This window comes from Eurosta solidaginis, chromosome 4 (genome assembly GCF_040869045.1).
Source record: "Eurosta solidaginis isolate ZX-2024a chromosome 4, ASM4086904v1, whole genome shotgun sequence".
Lineage (NCBI taxonomy): Eukaryota > Metazoa > Arthropoda > Insecta > Diptera > Tephritidae > Eurosta > Eurosta solidaginis.
Window position 1 is genome coordinate 264,484,248 of NC_090322.1, and position 27,504 is coordinate 264,511,751.

The window sequence follows — 27,504 nt, forward strand, 5'->3', positions numbered from 1 at the left end:
GTAATTAAAATATTGATTATTTTTGAATGAAGAATATTTAGCTTTGGTGAAAAAGTTTATCTAAGCGAGTATTCTAATAGAAAATAGCCTCTAAAATATTCATTTTATAAAAATAAAAAACTCGGTCTTGAAGACACCAAATGTATATAACAATTAATTATTTACAGACCAGTAAAGCCAAGCGTAAAATAAGCACCAAAAATAAGAAAGCTTACGGTTTTTTTCAATCAGGGACTTTATATTTCATAGTTAATAGTACTATACTTGTCTTTTGCGCGTTAACCCTTAACCAGACCCCCGATGCCTAGGCATGTACATCCCGAAACGGCTAATCCATCAGAGGGCTTATTGGTTGCAGCTTATGATGACTGAAATATCATCGGCATACGCCGTGAGTTTGACTTGTAGTCTGTTGAGCCGCTTAAGTAAAAGGTTGACGACCGACGTCCACAGCCTGCGGCATTTCCCTGTTTACATACGTTGCGACGTGACCATTCTGAAACTTAATATGGAGCCGATCCAATTTTTTAAGGCCGAACGTAACTAAATTGAGTTGAGACTGTTAATGATTGATTGTCTTGAGATATTTTGGTCCAGAAAAATAAATAGTACGTATTCCTGGCATTCCATTGATTTCTCTATATTCATATCCACCCTATGCAACGCAGGTTCGACTGACTTCCTTTGGTGTAAGCATGTTTGCTAAGAGAATGATATTTCATTCATATTCGATTTTATGTATACACCTATTAATCGCTCTACGGGTTTGAGCAGAAAAGATGACAAAATATAAGGCCTGTAGTCTTTCGGGTGCAGATGAATGATTCTTTGCCCATTCGATATAAAGACTTATCTTGCTAGTGCTCAAGATTGGCGGATGTGTCTAGTTTTATAAAATCCTCAAAGATTGTTGTAAGTAATTATAGAATCTTCCAATTATTATCCGACAACATGGCAGGGAAAGTCCCATCCAGACCCGATGATTTAAGCTTTGCAAACATTTTTATTGCCCATTCAATATTTGTATTTGTTCCCAACTCTGGTACTGTGCGCTCAGTATTTGGAGTAGACGCTGTTATGCCGTTGTTGAGCATCATCTCCTGATGGGGAATGTGTGCTGAGTAGCCCCTTAAGGGAGTCTTTACTGCTGTGTTACCATTCCCCGTCGTCCTTTTCTCTCAATCAAATCAAATACTTTCTCCACCATAGCGGCTTCGCTCTTTTCCTGAGTCTTCTCTGAGGACACGCTCTTTTACCTCAGTTGTTAGCGCCATGGATAAGGAGTTGTTGCACTCCTCCAGCTACTTTGCGGTGGTAAACTTTTTTTTAGAATACCAAGTGGAATATTTCGTGTGAAAAACAAATTTGTATCGAAATGTATATGAAATTGTGTTAGTTGGCACGCAACAAGGGTTTTCATGCCGGGTTTGGAACGGCGGCTGTCAAACTACTATACATGTAGTTCAGTGTGTCACACACATTCTCCTAAAAATTCACTAGAGAGTTTTATAAGGCATTGAATATTAAATCTAAGATGCCTTTGCATGGTCTGGCTATGAATGCAAATTTTTCTCACATCCCATAACAATTTTATGAGCAAATATTTGCTTAGCATTTAAATAGTTTGCAAAAATTTGTCACGAACTCGACACAAAACAATAATAAGCATGTGCCTTAAAAAATTAAAAAATAGAAAATAACATACAAGGTTCTTCGCCCAAAATATTACCTAAACAAGTAAGGAAGGATAAGTTCGGATGTAACCGAACATTACATACTCAGTTGAGAGCTATGGTGGCAACATAAGGGAAAATAACCATGTAGGAAAATGAACCGAGGGTAACCCTGGGACGTGTTTGTATGACATGTGTATCAAATGAAAGGTACTAAAGAGTACTTTAAGAGGGAGTGATCCATAGTTCTATAGGTCGACGCCGTTTCCAGATATCGCCATAAAGGTGGACCAGGGGTGACCCTAGAATTTGTTTGTACGATATGGGTATCAAATGAAAGGGGTTAATGAATATTTTAAAAGGGAGTGGGCCTTAGTTCTATAGGTGGAAGCCTTTTCGAGATATCGCCATAAAGGTGGACCAAGGGTGACTCTGGAATGCGTTTGTACAATATGGGTATCAAAGGAAAGGGGTTAATGAGTATTTCAAAAGGGCGTGGGGTTTAGTTCTACAGGTGGATGCCTTTTCGAGATATCGCCATAAAGGTGGACCAGGGGTGACTCTAAAATGTGTTTGTACGATATTGGTATCAAATTAAAGGTATTAATGAAGGTTTTAAAAGGGATTGCTGGTAGTTGTATAGGTGGTCGCCTTTTCGAGATATCGCCATAAAGGTGGACCAGGGGTGACTCTAGAATGCGTTTGTACAATATGGGTATCAATCGAAAGGTGTTAATGAGTATTTTGAAAGGGCGCGGGACTTAGTTCTATAGGTGGACGCCTTTTCGAGATATCGCCATAAAGGTGGACCAGGGGTGACTCTAGAATGCGTTTGTACAATATGGGTATCAATCGAAAGGTGTTAATGAGTATTTTGAAAGGGCGTGGGACTTAGTTCTATAGGTGGACGCCGTTTCGAGATATCGCCATAAAAGTGGACCAGGGGTGACCCTAGAATTTGTTTGTACGATATGGGTATCAAATGAAAGGGGTTAATGAATATTTTAAAAGGGCGTGGGGCTTAGTTCTATAGGTGGACGCCTTTTCGAGATATCGACATAAAGGTGGACCAGGGGTGGCTCTAGAATGTGTTTGTACGATATGGGTATCAAATTAAATGTATTAATGAGGGTTTTAAAAGGGAGTGGTGGTAGTTGTATAGGTGGTCGCCTTTTCGAGATATCGACATAAAGGTGGAGCAGTGGTGACTCTAGAACGCGTTTGTACAATATGGGTATCAAACGAAAGGTATTAATGAGTATTTTAAAAGGGAGTGGACCTTAGTTCTATAGGACGCCTTTTCGAGATATCGCCATAAAGGTGGACCAGGGGTGACTCTAGAATGTGTTTGTGTGATATGGGTATCAAATTAAAGGTATTAATGAGGCTTTTAAAAGAGAGTGGTGGTAGTTGTATATGTGAAGGCGTTTTCCAGATATTGACCAAAATGTGGACCAGGGTGACCCAGAACATCATATGTTGGATACCGCTAATTTATTTATATATATAATACCACGAACAGTATTCCTGCCAAGATTTCAAGGGTTTTTTATTTCGCCCTGCAGAACTTCCAAATACCATGTTTCATCCCTTTTTTCGTAATTGGTATAGAATTATGGCATTTTTTTGTTTTTCGTAATTTTCGATATCGAAAAATTGGGCGTGGTCATAGTCCGATTTCGGCCATTTTTTATACCAAATCAAAGCGAGTTCAGATAAGTACGTGAACTGAGTTTAGTAAAGATATATCAATTTTTGCTGAAGTTATCGTGTTAACGGCCGAGCGGAAGGACAGACGGTCGACTGTGTATAAAAACTGGGCGTGGCTTCTACCGATTTCGCCCTTTTTCACAGAAATAAGTTATCGTCCCAGAATGTAAGCCCCTATGAAATTTCACAAGGATTGGTAAATTTTTGCTCGACTTATGGCATTAAAAGTATCCTAGGCAAATTAAATGAAAAAGGGCGGAGCCACGCCCATTTTGAAATTTTTTTTTATTTTTGCATTTTCTTTCACCATATCATTACTGGAGTTGAATGTTGACATAATTTACTTATATACTGTGCGTGGTCGTTCTCCGATTTTGCTAATTTTTATTAAGCATACATGTAGTAATAGGAGTAACGTTCCTGCCAAATTTCATCATGATATCTTCAACGACTGCCAAATTACAGCTTGTAAAACATTTAAATTACCTTCTTTTAAAAGTGGGCGGTGCCATGCCCATTGTCCAAAATTTTACTAGCTTTCTATTTTGCGTCATAAGTTCAACTCACGTACCAAGTTTCATTGCTTTATTCGTCTTTGGTAAAGAATTATCGCACTTTTCGGTTTTTCGAAATTTTCCATATCGAAAAAGTGGGCGTGGTTATAGTCCGATATTGTTCATTTTAAATAGCAATCTGAGATGAGTGCTCAGGAACCTACATACCTAATTTCATCAAGATACCTCAAAATTTACTCAAGTTATCGTGTTAACGGACAGACGGACGGACATGGCTCAATCAAATTTTTTTTCGATCCTGATGATTTTGATATATGGAAGTCTATATCTATCTCGATCCCTTTATACCTGTACATCCAACCGTTATCCAATCAAAATTAATATACTCTGTGCGCTCTGCTCAACTGAGTATAAAAAAACCAAAAAAAAACATATTTAAGACTTTTTTTTATTAGTAGAGCAAGTTTTAAATAAGCGCTAAGGGACCTGATTTACTTTTGTCGTTTTGCTGGTGTTATAGTTCATATTGTTTTTTTTTTTCGTTCTCACCCTTAATACGTATTTGAAATCACTCCCTTTTTACTGTGCAATACCCTTGGCCCTAAAAATTATATTCCATTCTATTTTATTTTTTTTTTTTAACTTCTTAATCTCCACATGGTAATGTAAAGCATGTGTGCTTTGGTTAACCCGCATCAAAAAATCTTTGTGACCAATTTGTTTGCCAATGTCATATTTTTTTGACAGTTGCAAAACACCCACTTGTAAAAGTGTACTTAAGAATTACATCAACATAAAATTTGTACATATGTATATACTAGTATATTGGAATGTAAAAAGTCGACACTTGCAAAATTACGTAAAAAGACTCCTTTCTTGACATTTTGATTTTCTGAAAGTTTTTTGCCCTGCTCAGCCACGGCACTCATTATTTGTGGGAAAATTAAAAAAAGGATGTGTGAAAATTAAATGTTTTAACTTAAATCCTAGCTTTTAGCATTTTGTTACAATTTACAGCTGCTCTAAAAAAACACCCTGGCTCGCACGGAGCTGTCTTTCATATATCCAACTGGGGAAAATAGTAAACATTACGCATAAATCTTGAAGGCATATATGAGCGAGATAAACGGTAGGGACACCAATAAGCTATAGAGAGTCCCTAGAGTTTTTCTTATGTACTCCCTTTAACGATGTCCCGGTTGCACAAAATTTGTTTCTTCACCACCAGCGACTACTGGCTTAAGAGGTTTGCTAATAAGTCCACGGCAGTGGGAGAAGCCAAGCTTGCATTATATACAAATTTTAAGGGCCTCATTCATGTATATCCGCAGAGATTTGCGAATATTATTTGCTACTGCCTCGGTCATATCTACGACCAGTGAACTAAAGTTCTATATTTTTCTCTAACTTTATTTCTTCGGTTCTGAACGTGAACAGAGCATAGAGCAGAGACATAGTATAAAAAAGTGATATCAATTCTTATATAATTATACTCTGCTATATGAGTTTCAAACGAAATGTTATTCGTATTGACAAGTCAAAGGCATAGTTCTGCGCGGTAATTTCCAATAGAACAAGCAGCAATCCTTTTGTTTTTTTGCTCTCGCTCCATATTTGCTTCGCTATAATACACGACGAAAACGCTCGTAGAGTATGCCTTTATTAACATGAAAGGTGATTTCTATAATGGCCTTCCGATTAGCAATCGAATCACCTTTTGCCTGTCAAAATACTTTTGAGCGACTATAACCAGGACTATAATAGCTGAGTAGGCGAAAGAGGAGCTACTTCCAAACCAGGTGTCAATTATAGCATGACCTGGTTGGTGTACTAGTACAGCTGAACTTAAAATTGATGTTTGTATTCTTATTAATAATTAATATTAGCATACTGACTTGCATCGTTTTATCAAAATAAGCTTCCACTCACCTCTCTATTATGTGACCAAATGACTGTTGGCGGTGGCTCGGGTGCAAATTTAACAATACATGTCAAATTTATTGTTGAACCTTTGTTTATATGAAGCTCTGGGCCACCAATTACTTCTGTGATAGGTTCTGTAAATAAATTAAAAGGGGAAATATTGTTTATTAATAGGGTAATAACAAGTGAATATGTATTAGTGATTGAAATCTTAAAGATATTAGTTAATTGTAAAATAGACAAAGGTATATGCAAATATCTATAACAGGGTTGAAAGAAACCCTCTTATTAATATTGCGGTGAATATTAGCAATCCCGACACATCACTATGACGCTAAACAAACAACAGCAATCTTATTTCATCATTTTTAGGTTGTTTTTGGAAATATTTCAAAACCATTTAGGGATCATTTTGTAAAAAAGTATTTCAATGGAGTGTTGAAATCAATTTTTTAGGAAAAACCAATATATCTTTGCTTCTATAGATCATGACGGGTTTATCTCCGGGCTATTTTGCTTTTGTGTGCGCTATAATGTCGGGATCCATTTGGAACTGGATCATATCGGCGTTTTTCTCAATACTTTTTTGTTGTACATTTCTTTTGTGCGGACTTGGCCGCAGTTATAAGCTGGCACTCTATAAATTTTTGTATTAGAATAGTATATTCGGACTGCTTTCACAGCCTACTGCCATAGTCCAAATGCGAAACTAGGCTATTTAATGTACTAGGAAAGATTTGTTCTTTTGAACGGCATCTGCCATATTTGAAACATTCTATCTCTATACGCGATGACATGAGAGATGTTATAAAATTCATTGATTTGAATATTAGTTGCTTATTTGCCTGTGGCTCATCGAACCAAAAAAATAACTAACTTGAAAAAGGCATGTGCACAAATGAACCGTAAGTACCTCAGTAACTTGAAATATCAAAGGAATTGAAAGAAATTATCGTTTGTAATTTATTTGTTAACAAAAAAGTACTGTTGCTACAGACACGTTTGAGTTTATCTCATTTCACTGGATTTTTTATTATTCACGCGTTAACGCATAAGTGATTTTACTTTTTATTGTACACATGTTTATAGTGAAATATTCTTATATTTTGTTTTTGTAGATATCTACAATATTTCCTTTGGGGTTCGTGGCTCGTATAAGCCTATGACCCAATATTTTTAGATTGGTACACGGTTAAAAGTTTGAGCCTTAATATGAAACTTTTTTGTACTTCATATAGCTAAACTTGGTTTAAAATATTGATTACACCGGTCTTAACGAAAATGAATGCATTGAACATGGTTGAGCGGAGACTTGATTTTAAACCGACGGGCCACTAATCCAGCAGCTGCTGAGATATTACATCTGTGTAAAAAACACCTTATAAATATTTACAACAAAATGTTTCGAAAACGAATCTATGACTTGCAGCACTTTTTACAAATGAAATTCTTAATTTTTTATTTTCATCACAAAGTTTAAACTCTTGGTTAAAAACTAGAGGTGAATACATACATACAGCAGCGGCTGCGCTGGCTAGGCCATGTTATGCGAATGAAAGATGATGCTCCGGCCAAGAAAGTGTTTCTATCGCCTATGGAAGCAGAGGTAGAGGGAGGCCCCCACTCCGTTGGAAGGAGCAGGTGGAAAAAGATTTAAACTCCCTTGGTGTGACCAATTGGCGCCGGTTGGCGGAGCGAAGGAGCGACTGGCGCGCCTTGTTGGACGGCCATAACCGTTTAGACGGTTAAGCGCCAATTAAGTAAGTAAGAATACATGTTTCCATTTTTAGATTTTTGGGACTTTTTTGGTTTTGTTTTAAAACAATTTGAAGATCTGAGTGATTTTTCAACTAAGTTTTAATTGAAACTGAATAAAATAAAAGCAAAGTAGTAAAATTTAAGGCTTCATTTGATTACAAAAAAGTTTTAGAAATTGTTTAAACCGGTCAGTGGTTTACGATTTAAGCTCAAATTTCTAACCGTGTAACTGGATTAGTAAAATCGTTCAATATAAAGAAGATGGTTCTGAAGAAGACACGGCAAGAAAAGTCAATCAATGGAATGAAAGGGAAAGGAAAGGAATGGAGAGAGAAAAAAAGAAATAGAAGGGAAAGTAAAAATAAACAAGAAAAGGATTTGCTATTGCAGTTTTAATTGTTTTTTTATCGATTGTATAGGGCGGTGTTTTCGATTTTTTATTGACGACTTATGAGTGTGTTGTAAACGAGGGATAGAGGCGTTATGGATTTGTTATCGGTGTTTTATAAACGTACTTTAGATAATAAACGTTTTCGGTGAGTTATCATTTTTTATCAACAATTTGTCGGTTTGCTATAAAAATAATATCGATTTACTATAGAAGACTTGTCGATTATTTATGGAAAATTATCAACATATTTTCAATGTGTTATCGATTTGCTATTTGAAAAATTAGTATTTTGTTAACGAAATGTAACTTAGTTGTTATAGGCTTGTCATTCCTTTGTTATCGAAAAGTTATCGAGTTGTTTTCATAAAGCAATCGATTTATTATCAAAAAGCTAACAATTCTTCAAGAAGTATGGTAAAACGTATCGATTTCTTATCGACAGGTATCGGTTTGTCATCGGAGTGCTAGCAATTCGTTGTTAGCATGTTGTCGAAAAGTTGGCGATTTGGTATAAAGCGCCAAATACACGACACGAACATTTCCGCGAACATTCCCGTTATGTCATGTTTCTGCGACCTTTTCTGTCGTGTATGGTGGTGTTTGCCAGTTCGCGCAAATGTTCGCCAAAAATCAAAATATTTTAATTCATTTCACTAGGTACAATTCGAGCCAACCGAATATCTAATTGTAAGTTACCATCTGATCTGGAAGCGCAGGTTAAAAAAGCAGGCAGAGGATATACAATTGAATTTCGTGGCACCTCTTACGGAGTAGACGTAGCTACAGTCCTTTGGAAGGACACTAAAAATGTACTACTATGTTCAACTTATATAGGTATCCAGGGGGATGCCGCCCCCTACCCAACGAAAACACACAGATATAATAGAAGGACCAGGGAATATATTGAGATAGGTTGTCCACAAATAATTCATGAGTACAACTCGCACATGGGAGGTGTAGACCCCATGAATTCTTATATGGGCAGAAACGGTTTGCGTATAAAAACAATGGATACCATGACGCGCTTATTTTATCATCTACTTGATATGGCGATCACCAATGGTTTCATACTATATCGTCGAAAGAATTCATCATATTCCGAGAGCAACCAACGGGTAAAAGATTTGACATTATATCAATTTCACTTGGAGTTAGCTAAAGCTCTGTGTGCTTCTACTGTTAGGCCAAGAGTCGGAGAGCCCCCAAGCACACCACATGTTATCTATAGTAAAAACGCCGTTGGTAAAGGGGAAATACACCCCAGAGAGAACATAAGATATGATAAGTTGGACAATATTCCTGAGTGGAGTTCAAAAAAAGTTTGCAAGCTTTGCAAGAAGTCAGATACACATACCATTTGTACAAAATGTCAAATACATTTATGTTACTCAAGTAGCAAAAACTATTTCAGAGATTATCACACTCACGAATAATGTAAAAGCAATATTGTAATACTTTTGTTACCGTTTATGAACTATTTTTCTTGAATAAAGTTGAATTACTTATTTAAATACCTGTTTAATCACCTCGTTCATTTTCTATTTTTACACGGGCAAGACCGTCTATAGACGGTCTCCAAATTTTGGGGCCTAGCGCTTTGGAGGAATTTTAGAAATCTGATTTCGAATATAACCTCAGCGACGAGAAATTACACATAAACTAAAATTTCCAAATCCAAAATTTTGCTATTTCTATTAAAGCAGTTGGTAGGACACTATCTTGATGGGACGCTATTTGATAAAATGAAAAACCTCTACTTAACGGGCACGAACCTCTTATCGGCGGACGCGGAGACCTGTTTTCATAACAAATTAATCAAAAACCTCTCTTGGACGGACGTGAATCCCTAGCAAGCGGGACAAAATGAGAGAATAAATATCAACTTATATATTTGCAAAATTTCGTACTGGTTGCGGACTTGGACGAATAAAACCAATTGTTCGTTATATAAATATGTACTCAAGTTTAAGATGTATCATAGTCTGTCACTACTTTGTAAGGCTTTTATGTTAATGAAATTAGGGGCTTCCAGAATATCTGAAGTTAGGTAAGGTTTAACTGGTCGGTCCTGGTTTCAATAGTTTGGTTAAATTTTCTTATAGTGTAACGCATCTTTCGACATTTCGACGCCGTTGCTTCACCATGCCAACTCTATTGAGGCTCTAGGATCGCTCTCTTCTATGTACCAGAAGTAGGCTTCTTCTCGTTAATCTGCCTATTCTAGAAAACCGTAGAATATTACTTGGGGTGTTGTTCATCTATAACTAGGTCATCGGTGAGATTGACTCTTCTGAATTACTAGCTCGGCTTAATTTCGCTATTCCCGCGAGGATGTCGAAACACAACGTGCCTTTTCTTTTACCGCTATGTCGCTTCCTGCGTTAAATAGCCTAATACTTTCTCATTTTAACTAATATTTCATAGTTTGATATTCTCTTTGAATCATCTTGAATTTTTAAATGCACAAGTTTACTTTTATTTAATGTTTATATTATAGTTTATAAGTTATAATATTTTTTGTACAGATTTTATACTTTAACAGTCGACCGTTTTCGTTTTGTGTCGACTTTAAATAAATAAATAAACAAATTTTGTAATTCGTAAAAAAATTTTTTTGAAACACCCAATCTATTAACTTATTAAAAATAAATGTAAAAAAGTTGCCCATTTCTTTGAGCGCACATCACTCTTGGGAGAATAAAAGTTTGCTGACGGAGGATGTCCGCCCAAAGGAGGTTTCACTATATATAAGGTGTTTAATAGCAGCCATGAAGTCTCATTAATCAAAAAATAATTTCAGATAAGCCCCTCATATTAACACCCAAATTCCTTTTGATGGTCTTTTGGTTGAAGTATGTATATATATGTATATGTACAGCGCATGCATGTGTGTGTTAATGACTACAGGTGGCTTTAATTGGCGCACATTAATTTAACTTACGAGTTGTTTGTATATTTGGTAAAGCTGCTGACACCCAAAACAACAAATTCCATTGGTAATCTAGATTCTTAGTTGCTGTTGTGAGGGTTTTGGCAGCACTGAAAGCTTGACCTAATATGCCAAATTTTTAACTATTACTATTAACTGGCGGTGCTATGGAAAAATTCGGACAAAATTCACATGTGCTTACAAAATAAGACTAACATACGCTCACTTTAGTAAATAATATAAAAGGAAATTTGAATTTGATTCTAATTTAAAAATGGGTTTAGGGTTTTGGCAAGGATTACGATGAAGGTTGTTTTAATAATTTCTCATAATAATTAAATAATTCAACTTTTGACTTATTTTATTTTGTAGAAATTCCGACAGGGTGGATAAATGATCTATATTGGAGCAATTTTTGCCGAAACCAAATTTTAGAAAATCATTCCAATATACATCACTTCAACTTTTCCCAGTGTCCATATCTGACAATGATATTATAGCTAACCATAATAGCATTCCTGCAGAAAACAATTATCGTTAGGTTAAAAAAAATTATTTTACGACATTGCGGAATGTTACTAACTTTTATATTATTATTTAAAATAAATAAATGAAAGGCGCGATAACCTCCGAAAAGATTTTTAGGCCTAGCTTCTCTTCCAATTTGCGTCGTGCTCCTCTTGATTTTTTCCTACAAATTGGCGGGACCGGACCTACTGAACGGCATCTGCAAGGCAGATGAGTTTTCACTGAGAGCTTTTCATGGCAGAAATACACTCGGTATGCTTGCCCAACACTACCGAGGAGCGACCCTGTTTAGAAAAGTTTTCTTCTAATTGAAAAAACTTGTTTCTAAAATTTCAATGTTGCTCTGCCAGGGGCGTGAACCCATAATCTTCGGTGTGAATGGCGGAGCACGCTACCATCACACCATGGCGGCCGCATATATATTATTATTAGTCCTCGTTATAATTCGAGGTCAATTAAGATTTATTGCGCTAGACCTTTCAGCCTTTGACTGTATATTGAGGACTTTAGTGTATTTACTACAGTTCACGAAGGGATTAAAAGTCACGCCACCTAGATGGAAGAATCTCATAACTTGGAGTATACAAACTACGGCTTGTCTTTGCCCTGGGAATTCAATCCAGTGTTGGCTGAACTGTTTTTTGTCAGTTACCACTTTTTTTTTTTAAGCTAAAGCCAAGATCTCAGCTCACGCATGAATCTAAATATATTGCCAATTTTTCCTGTAAATTTTAAATTGTAGTGTAGTGAGAAGTTACTCCTCAAAAACACTTCTCCAGAAGGCACATAACATAGGTCATTTAAATAACGTCTCATGGACCATGATGTAGGTATATCAAATTAAATAAAACAGTTTGCTGAAATATAATCAACTGCCACAAACCGAAGTAAAGGGGTATCATATCGAAACTTTGTTGTACCTTTTATCACTTTTGCAACATCTACACTAATCTAATAATACTGCAAAAGGTTTTATTTATGCTTATTTTTCGGACAGCAGGTGGTCACATTTGCCAAAAAAATATTTGCAGATTCCAGTAAACGCCTTTCTTATATGAGCGTGTGGTGTTGTATTCAATTGCCAAATTGGGTAATAAATTTTAATAAAAGACTAATAAAATCTATCAAGATCTATGACTACTAAAGGATAATATAAGCATTAATATCTGCATATGAAACAAGTAAATAAGGCTAAGTTCGGGTGTAACCGAACATTACATACTCAGACAAAATAAGGGAAAATCATCATTTAGCAAAATGAACCTAGGGCAACCCTGGAATGTGTTTGTATGACATGGGTTTCAAAATGAAGGTATTAAAGAGTATTTTAAAAGGGAGTGGGCCTTAGTTCTATAGGTGGACACAATTTCAGGATATCGCCATAAACGTGGAACAGGGGTGACTCGAGAATGTGTGTTGTACGATATGGGTATCAAATTAAAGGTATTAATGAGGGTTTTAAAAGGGAGTGGCCCTTAGTTGTATATGTGAAGGCATTTTCGAGATATCGACCAAATTTTGGGCCAGGATTACCCGGAACATCATCTGTCGGGTACCGTTTATTTATTTATATATGTCATACCACGAACAGTGTTCCAGCCAAGATTCCACGGGCTTTTGATTTCGACCTGCAGAACTTTTTCATTTTCTTCTACTTAATATGATAGCTGTCACACTCACTTCCCTAAATTTTTTCTAAAGTTATATTTTGCGTCAATAAACCAATCCAATTACCATGTTTCATTTCTTTTTTCATATTTGGTACAGAATTATGGAACTTTTTTAATTTTTCGTAATTTTCTATATCGAAAAAGTGGACGTGGTCATAGTCGGATTTCGGCCATTTTTTATACCAAGATAAAGTGAGTTCAGATGAGTACGTGACCTAAGTTTAGTAAAGATATATCGATTTTTGCTCAAGTTATCGTGTTAACGGCCGAGCGAAAGGACAGACGGTCGACTGTGTATAAAAACTGGGCGTGGCTTCAGCCGATTTCACCCATTTTCACAGAAAGTAGATACCGTCATAGAATCTATGCACTTACCAAATTTCACAAGGATTGGTAAATTTTTGTTCGAATTATGGCCTTAAAAGTATTCTAGACGAATTAAATAAAAAAGGGCGGAACCACGCTCATTTTGAAATTTTCTTTTATTTTTGTATTTTGTTGCACCATATCATTAGTGGAGTTGAATGTTGACATAATTTACTTATATACTGTAAAGATATTAAATTTTTTGTTAAAATTTTACTTTGAAAAAAAAAATTTTTTTTTTCCCCCATAAGGTCAACGCACCTATCCAAGTTCCATCGCTTTATCAGTATTTGGTAATGAATTATCGCACTTTTTCGGTTTTTCGAAATTTTCGATATCGAAAAAGTGGGCGTGTTTATAGTCCGATTTCCTTAATTTTAAATAGCGATCTGAGATGAGCGCCCAGAAACCTACATACCAAATTTCATCAAGATACCTCAAAATTTATTCAAGTTATCGTGTTTACGGGCGGACGGACGGATATGGCTAAATGAATTTCTTTTTTCACCCAGATCATTTTGATATATAGAAGTCTATATCTATCTCGATTAGTTTATGCCGTTACGGCTTACCGTTATGCGAACAAAATTAATCTACTCTGTGGGTTCTGCTCAGCTGAGTATAAAAAGTAGCAAATAAATGCCAACGAAGCCAAAGTAACGAATCACGATGTGACTCTCCTAAGAGAATGGTTCGCTTCTCATAAGCTTATTGTAAGCAATAAAACTAAACTAATGTATTTTGGTCTTGGTGGGTTGCCAAAGTGTCTAATTCGAAGAACTTGCAATGTTAGCCGTATAACGCACTGGATGATTCTCTTTAGAAGATTAAATATTCTCCCTGTAAGACACTTGTACTACTTTAAAGTATTAAAAATTTTTTTATGAGAAGTGGTTATCTACATATTCCAATATGCACTTCACTTATGTTGAGGAGCAATTCTAATGCAAATTTTGCTGTTCCTGCCTCACGCACAACTCTGTATCGAAACTTCTATACCATAGTATCGTGTATGATTTTCAATAAGCTTCCCGAAGATATACAAACAATTCGAAGAATAAGCGTTTTCTTAAAGCAGGTAAAACTATGGCTTCTTGGGTTGAGTCATGAAGAAAATGAAGTTATGTTACGGCCTATACCATAATTGGCTTCAAATTTAAAAACACTGCAACATATTTTATTACTACTTTTTTATTTTTATTTAATGAGTTCACTTGTAAGTTGCTTGCTACGTAATAAACCGACGTGCTTATTTCTATTTATTTTAAATACTTTATTTTAATATTTTATTCATCATCAATGCTAAACCTTTCTAACTCCGTTTAAATGTTATTTGATTGCACCCCGCATTCTAACTTCCATTGTAATCATTAGAAGAAATGGCGTTATCACTGTTCACATTTTGATCACTCAACGCCATTAGCTATTATCTTATTGTATCTACCTTATTGTATGCTTACTAATGTACTAATGTTAAAATCTGTTAAATTTCATTTCATAAGATAATACTGAATAATAATAAATAAATAAAAAAATAAATAAAATTAAATTTTACATCCATGTACACTAAGTGAAGAAACTTGAAAATGAATTTGAATTTATAAAACGAAATTAAATTTAAGTAATAGCTATTTGTCCACATATGTACATTAGTAATAGTTTATTTAGTGATATTATTGCTTTACGCTGATTTTTTTCTCAACCTTAAAAAGTGTTGAAAAATGCCTCTTAGGCATATCGGGTGCAGGAGAAAAGCTATGAATTACTGCTTATGCAACTACTTAAGCTCATTTGTGACAGTTTATGGTTGTACTTCGGGCCCAAGTCGTAAACTTTTGGCCATGTCGTGACTGTTTCCTGGCCAATTTAAAACCATACGAAAATTTGTAATCAATGATTTCGAAACCATTTTGATACCATCTGGACCCGAAATGCCCACAATATAAATGCAGCAATCAAATTTTGTACAGTGATCAAATAGCTTTAAAACAATGCGGAAATAGTTTTGGTGTAATTTCCCTTGTACTTTAAAAGTTCGTATGAATACTCGCTCAGTTACTTTATTACTCATAAAAGGTGTTAAAACACGCATGTGCCGAGAAAGTGTTTCAAACTTGTCAAATATTTTGTGACAGAAACGTATGTAATAAATATTTCTGCTATCATTTAACCCTTACCGATAACGCATATGTGTGTAGTTGATTGGTTTTTAATAAAATAATACGTTTCTCATTTTGTTGTTTAGTTTGTATCTACTTGAACTGGTGTAAGATCCTCAATATATGGAGCAATCAATCACAAACACGTAAAACCAATGCATTTTACGACTCCCAACAGTCACACTTCTTGCCGAAGCAGCACTGAATTTTCATTCGTTCGTAGTAATGCTCTCCATTCTGTAATTGTTTTTTTTAAATAACTCAGGGTTACAAAAAAAGAGAAAATACTGTAATGAATTTAGGGGAATTCCTGCTCCGCAACTAATAAAAGTAAACAAATGTAGGGCGCGATAACCTCCGAAGAGATCTATGGCCGAGCTTCTCTTCCAATTTGCGTTGTGCTCCTCTTGATTTTAACTACAAATTGGCCGGACGGGACCTACATGTTTTATGCCGAATCCGAACGGCATCTGCGTTTTCACTGAGAGCTTTTATGGCAGAAATACACCCGGAGCGTTTACCAAACACTGCCGAGGGGCGAATCCGCTGCTAATTGGAAAACCTTGTTTCTAAAATTTTGGCGTTGCTTTGTCCGGGGTGTGAACCCAGGACATACAGTGTGGTAGGCGGAGCACGCGAGCATCACACCACAGTGGCCGCCGCGACTAATAGCGTGCATAAATCGAAACAGATTCCTGATTACTCAGCTTCCGCTGCTTTTATTCTCTCCATTGCTTCATTCGCATATTTCTAGAAAGGTTTAGTAATTTCTCGAATTTCATGCGTGGTTACCAGCCATATACAGGTATACTTGTAGTTTGTAATCATATGAGTGTGTATATGTGAATACTATTTTGGCTAATGATTACATGTGCGTATCCCTCCATTGCCTTGTATGTATGTGAGTCAATGATGATTGATTTGTATACGTACACAGAAGTGGCAGCTTTCTTTATTATTGTTGTGCCGTTACTTAGTTACTTTTGTGATGTTAGTATCACTTAGTGATGCTAATATTCGATCTAGCCGCTGCTAGCCATTCCAAATGAACCACCCTTCTATTTCATGGTTTCCCAATGGTTTGTATGCGGTAGATGGCATCCCTTATCATCTTCACAACTATGTGCGGGTCTTCCCAACTGCACCAAATTTTGGGTGGAACACCTTTCCGCCCGTGAGGGTTGTATAGTAGTACCAAATCTCCCTCCAGGAAACCTTCCGAATTATTGTTCTAATCGTACCTTTTTTCCATCCTACTACTCATTATCCTGGACCGTTCCCTCACACCCTGTTGTTTAGCCACTGGACTACGTTGAAGAGCTTGAGCTTGACATATTCGCTTTGCATTATCAATATCATTCTGACATTTCACAACAGTAGTGCGCCTTGGTTTGAAACTACCCTTGCATTCTTTCTGTGAAATTATTTCCTTTGTTTTAGTGCATCGATTAAGGTTTATAAATGCCAGTGTTTTTCTCGCAGGTACCTTTGGTTTTGATTTGTTTGGCGCATTCGTTCAACATGTCTTAGTCCCGCCTGCTGTCTCCGACTTTGGTGACTGTAGTTAAGTGGTACATCTTTGTTGTTATACTGCATAATTATTTTCTGCATATCGATCCTGATTCCATTGTCCACTCCCAATATGACTTTATCAACGATCTCCGCCACAACCAATTTGTGTAGAACCGTGAACTTTCCAATTAAGACCTCACATACCACCTCTCCATGGATTTGGTTATACTCGCCAGTAACCGTACACAATCTTGCTCCAGGTAATGGCTTTACTCTCCTGTTGACCAAATCAGATCGGATTAAAGAATGAGATGCGCCCGTATCTACAGTCATAACACACTCCTTGCCATCCACATTTCCTTTGACGGCAAGACTGCTCGATTTTCTTCCAATTTGCGAGATAGATATCACAGGACATTCAGTAGCTGGGACAAGTTTTCGATTTTTACATCTAACTCGGTCTTGCTTATCTCCTTCAACTTTGCGTTTACGACCAGCCAAGTTGGAACTACCAGGACCGGTGCTGCAATGACGTGCAATGTGACCTGAGTTTCCGCACTTAAAGCATTTCCAAGCATCATTATTCTTCTGCTGCGTTCCCTTCAATGCTTCTAAAATTGCGTCTAACCCCTCTGACTTTCCACTTCAACACGATGGACTTTGTATGCTGATTTACTCAAAAGTGAGCCAGTTTCCTGGGTCAGTGCATGGGATACTGTTTCAGCAAATGTTTGCTTTGGGTTTGCGTATGTAGCTCGCTTCCTTTCGACGTCCCGTATGCCATTTATAAAACTCTGGATTTTTACCCTCTCCGTGTATTCCACGAGTGCGTCCGCATTTGCTAAATGAGCCAACCTTTCAGCATGCTAAAAAAACTCTTGCAAAGTCTGATTCGGTTTTTGGTAGCGGTTTTGCAACTAAATTTGTTACATCTGTTTCCTATGCTCGCTTCCGTAACGTCTCTCGACAGCGGCCGTCAATGTTCCATAACTGTTCCGTTCGCACTCTGGAATAGTGTGTAAAATTTCAGCTGCAGGCCCTTTCAATGCCACGAACAGTGCCGCAGCTTTATCTTCAGCATTCCAGTTGTTCACTGCTGACGTCTTCTCAAATTGAAGCTTAAATACCTGGAAAGTATGAGAGCCATCAAAAGATGAAGTTTTTACATTCGTATTGCTTGCTGAAACAGCTGGGCGATTTAGTTGCAACTCCTGTATACGACCTCTCAAAGCACCCACCTCGGCCTCGATTTTTTCCTCAAACTGCGTTATTTTGTCGTCCATACGCGCTTCGAGTTTTGATGATATACGCGCCTCTTGCGCTTCGAGTTGTACTGTTATGCGTGTCTCTTGTTCTTTCAGTTGTGTTTCCATCTTTGATGTAATCTGTGTCGACATTTCTGAAATACGCGTTTCTTGTGCTCCAATCTTCGATGTTGTGCGTGCCTCCTGTGATTCTAGTTGTGTTTCCATCTTGGATGTTATACGTGTCTCCTGGTATTCTAGTTGTGTTTCCATCTTGGATGTTATACGTGTCTCCTGTGATTCCAGTTGAGATGCCATTGTCGACGTTAGTGCAGATATTGCAGCCAATATCATGTTCATGTCTGTGTTCGCCATTGTCTGCGGTATTTCATTTTTCTCCTCCAATTTTGTTGTCTCATCGCCATCAAAATGAAGGACATACTCTTCCACGTTAATTCCTTCTGATTCCATTCGCTCTCGTAGTCGTGCGTGAAGTTCGAGTTTATTGCCGGTTGTATTCAATTCACGGCTCTCCAACTCCTTCTTCAGTTGGTGGATTTTCAATTCACTCCAATTTGCCATGTCCTTGTTGTATTCAAAATCTTCGGAATTTATTCAACAAATCCTCTTTTGACACCAATTGTAACGAATATGGGGGAATTCCTTTGTTTCCAACCTTCTGCTAACGTTCGTATCGCTAAACTGTTGAATAAGACACTCCAATTTTCTGTATTACAAAATGGTCTTTATTAGACTACTTTGAGAGTACTTCACAATTAAACTTCACTTCGCATCCAATAGCGTGCTTAAATCGAAACTGATTCCTGATTACTCAGCTTGCGCTGCCTTTATACCCTCCGTTGCTTCATTCGCATATATCTACTAAGGTCTAGTAATTTCTCGAACTTCATGCTTGGTTACCATCCAATTACAGGTATACTTGTAGTTTGTAACCATATGCATGTGTATATGTGAGCACTGTTTCGGCCGATGATTACACGTGTTTGTGCGTATCTCTCCGTTGCCTTGTATGTATGTGAGTAAATGATGATTGATTTGTTTACGCATACAGGAGTGGCAGCTTGCTTTATTGTTGTTGTGCCATTATTTAATAACCTTAGTGATGAGAGTATCACTTAGTGATGCTAATATTCGTCACAACACCTAGGAAATCATTCCATTTTTTAGTAGATCTGGAAGATCTTAGAATGACTACATACAATAATTTCCCCGGATACCCCCAAAATCGTGAATTGTTGACAAAAAACCTGGTTTCCGTAAATTATAACCCTTGCGCGCTTATAATTTTATCATCCATCTTCACTTCTCCCTGTGCCTTTTGAATCATCTTTGAATTATAGAGCGGAACAATATGAGTACACAACAGTCATATTGCCCAAGGCAGCAGCAGGATTCAACCGAAATTTCTGTCAATTTTTTCCATCGCAACAAGACGTTGAATCAACTGCGCACAAATCGTTGATTCGTAATTGACCGTTTTAGTAGTCAAATGAATAAAAAAGTTGTTGCGACCGCTTTGTACGAAAGTACCTATGTTGCGGCATTTGTAAGGCATATGAGTTTTCATTGAGATCTTTTCATGGCAGAAATACACTCGGTGTGCTTGCTGAACAGTGCCGAGGGGCGACCCCGCTTAGAAAATTTTCTTCTAATTTAAAAATATTTTTTCTAAAATTTTTATGTTTCTTTGTCCGGGGTGTGAACCCAGGGTCTTCGGTGTGGTAGGCGGAGCACGCTACCACCACACCACACCGGCCGCCATATACATACGTAAATATGTGCATACATATAGTACACAGCATACATAAGTACAAAGTAGAGAGCGCAGTGAGCGTAAAATTCTCTTTGAAATTTGCTCATGTATTGACTGTTAATCGCTGTTGAAATGACCAGCGAGATCAGTTGTGTTAACAAAAAAATTAGTTAGATTGATTAGGAATCTGTCAATTTTACAGAATTTTGTTAGCTTAAGAGCGACAATTTCTCTTCAGTTGAAATGACTAAACTAATTTGTTCTTTTGACAAAGAACTCAGTCGAATTAACCTTAATTCGATCAATTTCACCGAATCTCCGTTAAGTCAAGAACAACAGAACCGATTTTTGATTTTACTAGCACTATTTCTTTTACTGTACTCTCTGTTGCCTCGTCCGCATATTTCTCCATAGGTCTATACGTTACACCTCCTAGAACTCTTGTATCTCCTGCTTGGTAATTAGTTATATGCGTGTGTATGTGTGAGAAAGAACTTAGGCTGGTGATTACATGTATGTGTGTAAGATATCTCTTCACTTCGAGCTGCTGGTTATGTGTGTGCATGTACTTCTCGTCGCCTTCCATGTGTGTAAATGTTGATTGATGTCTTCATGTACACAAGTGTAGCTTGCTTTAATGTTTTTGTTGTTGTACCTTTATTTACTAACAGCTTAGTGATGCTAAGATTCGCCACAATTTGTATATATATAACTATAAAGCCGTAGAGCATATTTCCAATTTAAGGTATAGAATTATTAAATTATTGTGCAATTCAGCCCAAGTTTCATTTATTTTCTTTCATATATTGGTTTGTCTCCGGTTTCTGGGTATATTTTGGAGCGCAGTAGTAAAAAAACACAATTCTCTATGAAATTTCTAAATATCGGTATCCGTGAGCATCTAGTGGCGCTGTCATTATCGTCTGAATCATACTTTACTCATTTTAAAGACCTAGTTCACCAGAAAGCTCGAAATGCATAAGGTTTCAAGCTTATAGCTCACTGTAGAGTGTTTTGTGTATCGATCGCTCAATTCTTCCTACTTCCGATTTCTTTTAATATCCGTATCGTGAGCCACCACATATTTCCCGACATACAGAATTGGTATATTTATCAGAACTGCGTTCCGACTTTCGCGTATTTCGCTCACGGATAACTCACTTTAACATTTTAAATGTTACAAGACCTTTTACGCGACCACAGACAAACTCACCTTTGCTGGTTTCATTTTTGTTACTTTAATGAATACAAGCAAACTCAAAACAATAAAAATTTCAATAATAGACATCCTTGGCTCACAAAAATTCTTTTTAATGTACATTTTTGCATTGAAATTTGTTGTCAGTACACAGGCATACACACACCTTTATTGTGGCAAGTAAAATCCATTTGTATACAACAGATAATATCAGGGAAAGCTCGTTTCATCATCACTTCCTTGATAGTTGTTTTTTTTTTAGCACCTCTATTGTTGATATTATTGGCAAGTCATTTTTGCTGTAAATTGTGTCCATTGTTATAACCGTTGTCGCCAAATATATGTACATAGAGCTTTATTGTTCCCTGCTTTTGCTGCCATTGAATTCTTTAGGTATTCGATTGTGAAAAGCACCGCTTATCATGTTTGAATCTCCAATTCTATTTACATTTGTTTATTTTATTTAACCTTTTTGTTGTTACTGCTTGCTTGTCTGGTTGCCCAACATTATTATTTGTTGCGTCCGTACTTTACTTTGCAAATACGACATTTGGGGTTTTGCTTTATTGTCTATCGCTTTCTTTAGGTCTTCCTCGTTTTCACATTATTTATTGCATTATCGTTTGCTGCCCTTTTATGTCAATGGGATATCCTTAATCGTTTGAACAAGTAAATGTTTCTTTCATTGCCAGGAATAAATTGATTGATATGAGCCAAAAGCTGTCAGTGAGTTTGAAATAACGCAATTATCTAATTGTCATGCTGCAGCAGCATATGTAGCATTAACAAAACATAATGTTGGATGACGACATATTCTTTGTTCTATTGTTTGTATTCTTATATATTTGTTTGTGCATATTTTTGTTTACACTTACGGTACTTTAAATTGTATACATTTTTGATGTTTATTTTACTTTTGTTTTTCGAACATATGATCAGTCGATCAAGAATAATCACAAGTCTAAATTGTGTTTCGTTTATATGTATACCTAGTTGCATAAAGTAAATTTTAATAACCATGTATCCGAAATTAATGTCCCCTTTTTATATATTTGTGTTTACTTACAGTCCTGAAGATGGCTTCAGATTGAAGCCGAAATATTGACAAATTAAAAAAACCAATGCAATTTTAAACATTGTGTTTTATTTAAGCACGGCCTTTACGGTAATTATTATTAACATATACTAAATGTATAAGGCTATAAAAATTACCAAAAAGAGATAATCTATATGTATATATCTATATATGTACATATATAAAACTCGAATTATGTATGTATGTAGGTATAGATTGAGTGGCGTCCTAAACGGATCGATCGATCACAACCAAATTTGCACAACCCACTAGAAACCTTCCATAGGCTCAAAATAATATCGATATATAAAAGGGGCGTGGCACCTCCCATGCAAAATGAATATTTGGTACTACATAAATCTGAAGGTATTCATGCTAGAACATTGAAATTCAGTAAGGAGTTATATGAGGTCAATCCCTAACACCACCAAGAAAATGTGGGGTGAGGGAGAAGGGGGCGTGGCACCTCCCATACAAATGGAATATATCATACCTTATATCTCTGGATGTAGTAATTACTTACTTAATTGGCGCTTAACCGTCTAAACGGTTATGGCCGTCCAACAAGGCGCGCCAGTCGCTCCTTCGCTCCGCCAACCGGCGCCAATTGGTCACACCAAGGGAGTTTAAATCGTTTTCCACCTGGTCCTTCCAACGGGGTGGGGGCCGCCCTCTACCTCTGCTTCTATAAGTGGGTTCCGATAGAAACACTTTCTTGGCCGGAGCATCATATTTCATTCGCATAACATGGCCTAGCCAGCGCAGCCGCTGCGTTTTAATTCGCTGGACTATGTTGATGTCTGCGTATAGCTCGTACAGCTCACCATTAAATCTTCTTCGGTACTCGCCATCGCCAACGCGTAGAGGTCCATAAATCTTTCGAAGAACTTTCCCTCGAACACTCCCAAAGCCGCTTCATCTGCTGTTGTCATGGTCCATGTTTCTGCCCCATATAGCAGAACGGGTACGATAAGTGACTTGTAGAGTATGATTTTCGTTCGCCGAGAGAGAACTTTACTTTTCAATTGCCTACCTAGTCCAAAGTAGCATTTATTGGCAAGATTGATTCTTCGCTGGATTTCAGTGCTGATGTTGTTGCTAGTGTTGATGCTGGTTCCCAAATAAACGAAGTCTTTTACTATTTCGAAATTATGGCTGCCAACAGTAGCGTGGTTGCCAATGCGCACATGCGCTGACTGTTTGCTCGCTGACAGCAGGTACTTCGTGTTGTCCTCATTCACCATCAAACCCATCTTTACCGCTTCTTTTTCCAGTTTGGAGTAAGCAGAACTAACAGCGCGGGTGTTTTGGCCGATGATATCAATGTCATCAGCATATGCCAGTAATTTCACGCTTTTATAGTATATTATTCCAGTGCGGTTAAGTTCTGCAGCTAGTATAATTTTCTCCAGCATCAAATTAAAGAAATCGCACGATAGGGGGTTACACTGTCTGAAACCGCATTTAGTTTCGAACGGCTCAGAGAGGTCCTTCCCAATTCTGACTGAGCTGATGGTGTTGCTCAACGTCATTTTGCTCAGCCGTATAAGTTTTGCGGGGAAACCAAATTCAGACATAGCGGCATATAGGCAGCTCCTTTTCGTGCTGTCGAAGGCGGCTTTAAAGTCGACGAAGAGGTGATGTGTGTCGATTCTCTTTTCACGGGCTTTTTCCAAGATTTGGCGCATTGTGAAAATCTGGTCGATGGTAGATTTACCAGGTCTGAAGCCGCACTGATAAGGTCCAATCAGCCGGTTCACGGTGGGCTTCAATATTTCGCACAATACACTTGAAAGGACCTTATATGCGATATTAAGAAGGCTGATTCCACGATAGTTGCTGCATTTTGCAGTATCCCCCTTCTTGTGGACTGGGCAAAGAACACTTAGATTCCAACCGTCGGGCATCCTTTCGTCCGCCAATATTTTGCTTAGAAGCTGCTGCATGCGCCTTACCAACTCCTCGCCGCCGAACTTGAATAGCTCCGCTGGTTATTGCTATTCTAACTTCGTCATAATCGTGCGGGGGGACATATATTCCATCATCATCGATTGCGGGATCGGGTTCTTCATCTCTGCGCGGTGAATTGCTGCCTCCATTTAGGAGAGCAGAGAAGTATTCCCTCCATAATCTAAGCACTCTCTGAACATCAGTTGCAAGGTCGCTGTTTTCATTCCTACAGGAGTGGATGTAGTAATGGACGGATAATAAACATTGGTAAGGAGCTATATGACGTTAAGTCCTAACACCTCCAGTAAAATGTGGAATTGGGGAAAAGCAGGCGTGGCACCTTCCCTACAAATGGGATTTTTTAGAAATATGGCTGCCGTATAAACTTAGATTATTTAACAGCTAAAGTTTAACTACAGACTTGAGTTTGGCTGTTATTCCGTTTGGACGTTTAGTAATCTGCCGCCGTTAAAATTGTTTGTTAATTTCAGTCTGTCTACATCTTCTATATCTATATAAAATTCAAACAAACGATACTACTTATCAATCTATTGACACAGTCGTGGAAGAATCGCAAGCTGTGCATTGTCCGGTCGAGTTTCTTTGCTCCTTGGAGCCACCAGAAATTCCTCCTCATCGATTGATCCTTAAAAAGGGGTCCATAATATTATGCTTCGTAATTTGGATCCTTCGCGCTTATGTAATGAGACAAGGCTTATTATCACAAAACTTCCAATGTCATTGGAGCAATGATTTGATCGGGAAATTTCGAAAACAACAAAGTTTTCATACCAAGGATTCAATTAATACCGACAGATATGCCTTAATTTTCAAACGCCTCAAATTTCCTATTAGGTTGGTTTTCGCAATATCTTTCAATAAAGCTCAAGGACAATCATTAGCTGTAGTAGGAGTTAACCTTACCAACTCATGTTTCACCCATGGCCAATTATAGGTAGCTTACTCCAGAGTTGGCTCATCAAACAATCTTTTTATTTATACACCAAATAATTTACAAATAAATTTGTATATCCTATGGTTTCAGCAGTACCTAAATTCGCAAATACACATCCATAAAATAACTTTAAAATCTGTGTTATTTATTTAGCATATTTTTATAGAAACGTGGGTGGAACCCACGGGAATAAGTAAATAAAATAAAATGAAATAAAAATGAAAATTTTAAAAAAATTTTCCATATTCTTTCATGATTTCCGGCTACCTCTCCATTATATTCTTCGGGGGATTGAATTTTTTGAGCAGTTCGCAACTGCTATTTACAAAAATATTTACATATTGCACTCGATCTGTTGCTATAGTCCAAGATACCAGAACCACTGTGGAAGATCAAGATCCGGAACTTTACGTGATTATTTCAAATATTAATAATAAAAAAATGTATAAAAGCTTGGCGAGATTTACCTTCGAAGAGATCTTTCCAGTTCACGTCATGATTCTTTTAAATGTTTCCCACAAACTGACGGGACGGGACCTATATATTTTATACAGACTTCGAACGGCAGCTGGAAGGCAGATGAATTTTTACTGAGAACCGCTTCATGGCAGAAATATAATCGGAGTGTTGGCCAAGCCACTACCGTGGGGCGGTTCTGCTTAGAAAAGGAGTTTTCTAATTTTTTTGCAATGTTGCCAGCGATTGGTACCAGGACCTTCGGTATAGTAGGTAGATCATGCTTCCAATACACCACGGCGGCCTCCACAATTATTATTATTTCGGAAATATCTGAATAATTTGGATGTTGATTTCAGGAAAATTTTGGAGCTACATACATATTTTGAGATTGGTTTTGGGATCTCAGTTCAAGAATATTTCGTGAATAATTGGATATAATTTTGGGATTGCCGCTTAATTTCGCCTTAATTATGAATCAAGATTTAATTTCTTATATTGATTTTAATTACGTGTCACAAAAATCATATTATATCAACTTATTGAAAATCGATTATCATTGTGTTCAATAAAAGCCAGTTCAAAATCAGTTATCTAATCTAATATCTAATATCTAATCTAATATATATTATAAATGGGAAAGTTTGGATGTTAAGATGTTTGGATGTTTGGATGTTTAGATGTTTGGATGTTTGTATGTTTGTCCAGACGTTTGTCTTTGTGACTCAATAACGCAAGAACGGCTGGACCGATTTGGATGAAATTTTGCACACATATAGCCAATAGTCTAGAAGGATCTACTAGCTATATATTTTTCAAAAGGGGCGTGGTCCCCGCCCCCTAGGAACAGTTATAATTTAATTATTATATTTTTTCGTCTTTGCGACTGAATCACGCCAGAATGGCTACACGGATTTTGATGAAATTTGGGACACAGACAGTAGTCTGCTAGCGAAATTTTTTTCGAACATGGAAAGAGGGGTGGGGGTCCCACGACCCTTCGAGAAATTATTTTTCATAATTTTTACACATTATAACTTTACGTATACTGGCCTTCACCAATATCACAGACTCAAGGGGTCAAATAAGTCGAGGGCTTACAAAGTAAGCAGTGACACCCTCCGCCCGCCCCCCTTTATCTACCCCTCTGGTGTAAAATCCATAAATTGTTATAACTCAATCTAAATTTTCTCCTAAATCAATAGTTTTTGGTATCTGGTACATACAGAACGAGATCTAGACAATTTTGGAGGAACGATCAGTGGTCCTCTCCTCTACTCCCGCCATCCGCCCTCCATCAATTGTTTTTATTAGCACGCTTTTATTAGCTTTACCTGTATGTTTCTATCTAACTTTTTATTCCCTCCAATGCGCCTGCTGCCTTATTAACATGGTTTTATAATTAGCTTCACCTTATTTGTAATCCCGTAAGGGTCATATCGAGACCCTTCCGGGATCATTTCTGGATAGTTTTCGGGATCGGTTCGGGATTACGCCGGGGTAATTTCGGAACTTTTTCGGGACTATTTCGGGATCATTTTGGGACCCTTCCGGGATCATTTCTGTATAGTTTACGGGATCCGTCCGGGATCCCGTCGGGGTTATTTTGGAACATTTTCGGGACTATTCCGGAATCATTTCGGGACTATTTCGCGATCATTTGGGGACCCTTCCGGCATCATTTCTGGATGGTTTTAGGGATCCGTGCGGGATCTCGT

General features: G+C 37.2%; 1 protein-coding gene across 1 annotated transcript in view; it reads right to left on the reverse strand.

Moving 5' to 3' along the window:
- Positions 1-27,504, reverse strand: part of dpr8 (defective proboscis extension response 8) — a 245,019-nt gene that overhangs the window by 8,404 nt on the left and 209,111 nt on the right. The window contains exon 4 of the mRNA XM_067785894.1: positions 5,828-5,955. Coding sequence (XP_067641995.1) covers positions 5,828-5,955 — 128 coding nt within the window. The remainder of the gene's footprint in view (positions 1-5,827; positions 5,956-27,504) is intronic.